This window comes from Arvicola amphibius, chromosome 8, assembly GCF_903992535.2.
Source record: "Arvicola amphibius chromosome 8, mArvAmp1.2, whole genome shotgun sequence".
Lineage (NCBI taxonomy): Eukaryota > Metazoa > Chordata > Mammalia > Rodentia > Cricetidae > Arvicola > Arvicola amphibius.
In genome coordinates, this window is record NC_052054.1 from 75,011,498 (window position 1) to 75,016,982 (window position 5,485).

Sequence of the window (5,485 nt, forward strand, 5' to 3'; positions counted from 1 at the left end):
CTGTCTGTGTACGTGAGAGCGATGGGGCCCCGTGTCTGGGTCTGACCCACACCATCTCTGTGACTCTTGGCTCATTTCTGGCTGCCCATTTATTTATTCACTTGTCTTACATTTTTAGTTAGTATATTGTGGGTGGGGCGCACATGAGTGCCAAGTCAGGACAACCTGTGGGAGTTGGTTCTCTGTCCTCCATCTGGTCGTCAGGCTTGACAACAAGCACCTGTACCTTAACTATCTTGTCCCCTAACAGTGACTCCACACATACAGTGGATATGAGGTGTGCCCCCCCCCCAAGTTTGGAGCCCCATGATCATCCAAAATGCCAGCCAGGTAGCCCACAGCTCACGCTCTTGTTCTTTTATTGTAGTAGTAAACTCTGGAAGTGGCTGTGGGATTTCAAGGGGAGCCAGTGGGGAGGGGGCCCCTCCTGGGCGGGGTTGGAGGCGGGGTTATTGCTCTGAGCTCCCTGTCCCCAGGGGAACCTGTATGGGAGAATTTCAGGAGGGGGCCAGCACTGGATTGGGGACACTGCCACACAAACACGCAGGTCACAGCACATAGGAAGTCGGGGAGGCTGGGCGCCATATTGCACTTTGAGAGTGGGGCCAGTTGGTTTCCCCCTCAAATTGGAACCTGGGGGAGACTGGAGGCCATCTTGTCCCTTTCCACTCTGGGAGAAGGTGTGACCTCCACTCAGGTTTTGGAGATGGCCAGGAGGTGCCAAGAGCTGGTCCTGGGCCTTGGGCTGGTGTTAAGGGCAGACCAGACTGCCCTGGTCACCAGCGGAATCCACCCTGCACCCACTCAGCTGCCGCTCCCCCCTTTGCCTGTCTTGGTCTTGGGGGATGCCGATAGACCCTCATCGCCTTCACTGTCAGAGCTGCAGCCGCTGACGTCGGTGATCTCCAGCTCAGAGTCGCTGTCCTCCTTCCCACCCTGTGTGGCCTCTGGACCTCCCGCCCCTGGCAGTGCCAGACGAGGGGCCACTGCCAGTCCCGAGGGGCGCTCAGGGCCCAGGCCCTCCCCTGTTGCAGCAAGCAGGGGTGCAGCCATGGGACCTCCCCCTGCTCCTGCAGAGGGCAAGTGGCCCAGGGAACCCAAAGGGTTAGGGTAGAAGTGAGGTGGGTAGAGAGAGGTGGGCAACTTGGGGAAAGGGCCCGTGAGGTACGGGTTAAAGTTCCAGGGGTACTCAGGGAAGGCGCGGCCGTAAGGACCCAACAGGCTGGGGGGCTTGGAGTAGCCGGTGGCACCTGGGGGGATGACATAGGGAACAAGTCAGGCTGGCCCACTGCCCACTGGGGACCAGCTTGCACCAGGGTGGACCTCCCCAGTGTACTTCCACTCGGGCTCTCCTGCCTCTCCTCCACTTCATCTCTCCATTCTTCTACCTATTCCTTTAACTTGCCTTTCCCCAAAACCCTGCCAAGTAGCCAGCTCCCTCACAAGCTTCTCAGCAGCAGCGTCTCTGCCTTGATTGGTTTTGTGAGATGTTCCAATTATGTAAGCCAAGTTGGCTTCCAGCTTGTGATCTGCCTGCCTCAGCCTCCTGAATGCTGGGTTCTGTGTAGTCCAGCTTTACACTGACCTTGACCTTCCAGTTCCAGTGCCCCTTGCCTCTAGGTCGCTGGTGTGTGCGCCACACCCAGCTGCTTCAGTGTTGGTAACCTGAGGCTTTATGTAAACTCTGAGCTACATTGTCACCCCTGCCCTGGCCTTTAAAAACACATGCAACCACACAGAAACTCCACAGACACCCCAGCCTGGGCATCCCTTTGTCTCGTCCCCTGCAGTCCTCTCTTTCCATGTGAGCAGATTCCCAACCCCAACCCCAGGCCCTTACCAGAACCCAGGAATGGGAAGGGACCATCCAAACGTAGTTTATCACTCTCTGGGGCGAATAGGGGTGTCCGACCCCCTGGCTCTCCTAGGCGTGGGGTAGAGAACAGGTTCTGCAGGGTCTATAGAGGGAAGTAGGGAAGGCGGTACTGCTTAGCCCTCTGTGGGGAGGGTCATGTTGTAGGGGATACCCCACTAAGATCCAGCCCTAAGATGCCAGTATCTAAACTCACCTCAGGGGTCAGGGGTGGAGCATCTGGCCCAGGCGCCGCCCCAAAGGGTCCAGGTGTCAACAAGAGTGGGGAGCCAGTAGCAGCAGCAGCCATGTCCAGCAGCGGATAATTGACGAGCACAACTTTGCTAAAGTTGAATTTGTACGTAAACCTCTTCCCTTTGGTCTTGTGGAGAATGCGCTTGTTGTAGTAGTAACTGTGGGAGAGAGGATGGGGTTCTGGGGAGGGGCAAGGGCGGGTGAGCCAGTAGCTGGGCTCAAGTTCTTCTTGTTGCCACCCCCACCCAACTTCCACTCACAAATACTGGGATCCAGTGGAATTCAGTCCTAGGATACAGAGGGAGCACCCCCACCTTTTAGGGGGACCAGAAAGGACAGTGAAGGAAGAAGAGAGCATGATGGGAGCCTGGCCCACAGCCCCTCCTCACCGCAGGGCCCGGCTCAGCTTGTCATAATTCATGTGGGGCTTGCACTTGCGAATGCCCCATAGGCGGGCCACCTCATCAGGGTCCTTGATGACAAATTCCCCATAGTCCCCCTGCCAGGCGATGACGCCCTGGTACTCCTCCTTCTGCAGCAGCTCCAGGATGAAGTGCCACAGCTGGATCTGCCTTGAGCCAGGGGAGGACTCCGGCTTGTAGGCCCAGTCTGGGAAGGCAAACCCTAGAGACACAAGACAGGAAAGCGTTAGGGCCAGGAAGCTGAGAGAGGGTTCTGGGTCTCACTCGAGTCTGCAGCTGAGATGTTCAGTCTCTGAGGAGCATCTCTAGGGGCCTGTGTGTCACTCCTCAGACCTCCCCTGCTTGATTCTGCTCCCTAAGTTACCTAAACAGCTCAAAGGAGCCCCTAGGCTTGTCCTCCCAACATGCTTTGTACAGTTGCCCCAGGTTCAGCCAAGGAAGGGGATAATGGAATTGAGGGGGAACATATTTCCTGCATCCATGGCTGTCTTGGGGGGGAGGTGGCCAAGAGGGCACACCCTCACAGTGATCACCCTTAACCCTGCTACACTGTTAGGAAACCTTTGCTATTCCCTGCGTCCTGATAGCTCTCGCAACTGGCCCGTTCCCTGAGGCCCCATTGGAGCACACATGTAGCCTGTATTCATGTATGTATCTATATGCCTTTAATGTGTCCCCTCCCACATCCATGCATCCATCTTCAAGCTTTCCAATGTGAGGCTGTGTGTCTGCAGGCAGGCACAGACCTATAGGTTCCCATGGTGACAGCGGATCACACAGCCACTTGCAATGTTATCCCATAGGACACAATCTCCCCCAAGTGCCACACTCCTACCTGGGGCCACTAAGGCCAACACCAGAGAGATACAAGCTGCCTAAGATATAAGGACCCCAAACCCAGCACTGCGCACCCATTGCAACAATCACCATTATACACTAAAGGCCTCTGTTGGGCCCCCCTGACAAGTGTATGACAATGAGAGACACATGAGCCCAACAGCCCAGCTAACACGCCTAGTGTGATAGACAATGAAGCATGACACCCAAGTCCCCAGAGAGACAGCTGGACACATGCAGGGTAACAGGGATAACTGAACAGCTTCCCTTCCCATGACCACATCTAGGCCTGTGCATGTCAGCACCCCCATGGCCCACTTGGCGTTACTTCACCAAGGAGCATCTACTATCCACATGCCCCCTAGAAGCCAGGAGCAAGCAGAGATCTTGCGCACCCTTGGTCATCCCAATCTAGAAGGCTTTGGGTCCCAGTGTCCACAGCAACTCCTATGTCATCCTCCATGTCCTCCTACCTGCCGAGAGTTGGCATGACCCAGGTGTGAACACCTGGTTAAATCTGATCTCTAGCAAGCTGAGAGCAGTGCTAGAGAAACGGGAGAGGGCTCGGGGAAGGGACTGTGTTGAGCTGGGAGACCTGTGTCCTTGGATCTAGTGCTGTGCAGCCAGGGGGACGTTTCTTGCCCTCTCTGCATTGAGGTCCCAGAGGCAGGCAAGGAGCAGCAGAGTCCCACCCAGGCTGCCCTCTGGTGCGTAAGTGGGCAGATGATGCCCTACCTGCCGAAGGACAGGCAGTTCTTGGCCACTCCCCCCATGGGAGAGGGATTTTAATCAGGTTCAGTCTCACCTCAGATGCCATGATCTAGATGGACACTGGCCTAGCCTTACTCCCAGTACCCTTCCTCGGGAAAGCCACTGCGTCATAAACATGTTTGCACAACCAAAAGACAAGAAGGGATCCAATGAAGAGGGGACCTGCTACAGAAAGCAGACGCAATCCCCAGAACCAAGCAGTGGGAGGCTCACAGAGACACAGCCCAAAAACTAAGCCCAGATCCCGATATACAGGCCCAGGACCGTCCACCCACACACTCCAAAATGTACCTCCGCTACCTGCTGAAGATGCCACAAACTACCAGAGACAGGCACAGCCTCCTTTCCCCACCAAGCACATGAGCCGGCAGATGCCAAATGTATACATGCATGACCCCGAGATGTCGAGCCCAGAGTCGCTCCTGTGGCCTCCAGGATCCAGTCTGGAGCAGACACAGTTCACACAGACAGCCTCCTGCAGACACTTGCCCTCTGTGACCCCCTCAGGAACACTGAAGTGCGGTGCCTGCGAACACACCACAACAAAATTCCCGGCAACCAACCAAACAGTTGGTTCACAAAGACTCGCTCCTATTAGTGACCCCTGCATGCCCAAGCAGGTCCTGTTCCCCTGAGCACCACACACATCTCCTTGCATCCTCTCTTTAGGCTGAATCCCTCCCCTTGTACCTATCCTAGAGGTGTAGGCTCTGCCCTCAGCACAGTAGGTCCTGAGTAGGTGCAGGCTAGGTGTACATGGCAGAGAAATACCAGATCTCAGTTCCTTTGGTCCTCATCCCATCCTCCAAAAGACCCTCAACCCTTGTGTCCCAGCAAGCAGGTGGCAGGGAGAGAGGGCCCTGAAGTTTCTGGTCAAGTTCCTCAAGAAAGGGTTTGTAGTCGGGACTGATGGAGACCCAGACAGACAGGTTCACAGGTACATAAGACAGATGAGGAAAAGGGAATATACAGGAGAGGGTGCAGCCCCTGGGAGGGGGGTGGGCTGATGGACAGGACAGTTACAGTTACCAGGGGTCCAGAGAGCAGGCAGGGCAGGCGGGGCGAAGAGAAGGTCTGAGACGCAGCTACAGTCCATGGCAGAGCGAGCCCTGCAGAAGCCGGGACAGACAGGACAGCGAGAGAGAACCGGGTCAGCCAGCGGGTGCTGTGGGTCTCCCCCCTCCCAGGCTCTATCCTGCTATCAGCCCACCCAGCTGCCCTCAGTCCCCACTCTCTCCCTTCCGGCAGCCCGGCTCCCTAACTAGAGCCACCGTCCTTCTGTCCTCCTTGCCTCCCCCTCTCTCTGGTCCTCTTCACTCTAGCCCAGTGAGGGATTCACCAGTCGCAG

At 56.3% G+C, this 5,485-nt stretch overlaps 1 protein-coding gene across 1 annotated transcript; it reads right to left on the reverse strand.

The window, feature by feature from the left end:
• Positions 1–804: 804 nt before the first annotated feature.
• Positions 805–5,233, reverse strand: Erfl (ETS repressor factor like). The gene is made up of 5 exons (XM_038338310.1): positions 5,167–5,233; positions 2,497–2,731; positions 2,070–2,265; positions 1,841–1,958; positions 805–1,250 (listed from the first exon to the last, which is right to left on the reverse strand). The coding sequence occupies exons 1-5, from the start codon at positions 5,231–5,233 to the stop codon at positions 805–807; spliced, it is 1,062 nt and encodes a 353-aa protein (XP_038194238.1).
• Positions 5,234–5,485: the final 252 nt, after the last annotated feature.

Bases quoted from the DNA above. Each gene is read 5' to 3' on its own strand.
- Erfl (XM_038338310.1), bottom strand. From the start codon at position 5,233: ATGGACTGTAGCTGCGTCTCAGACCTTCTCTTCGCCCCGCCTGCCCTG. The intron at 2,732-5,166 runs GTAACTGTAACT...TTGTGTCTCTAG, and splicing joins GCCTGCTCTCTGGACCCCTG to GGTTTGCCTTCCCAGACTGG. The intron at 1,959-2,069 runs GTGAGTTTAGAT...TTCCCTCTATAG, and splicing joins CTCCACCCCTGACCCCTGAG to ACCCTGCAGAACCTGTTCTC.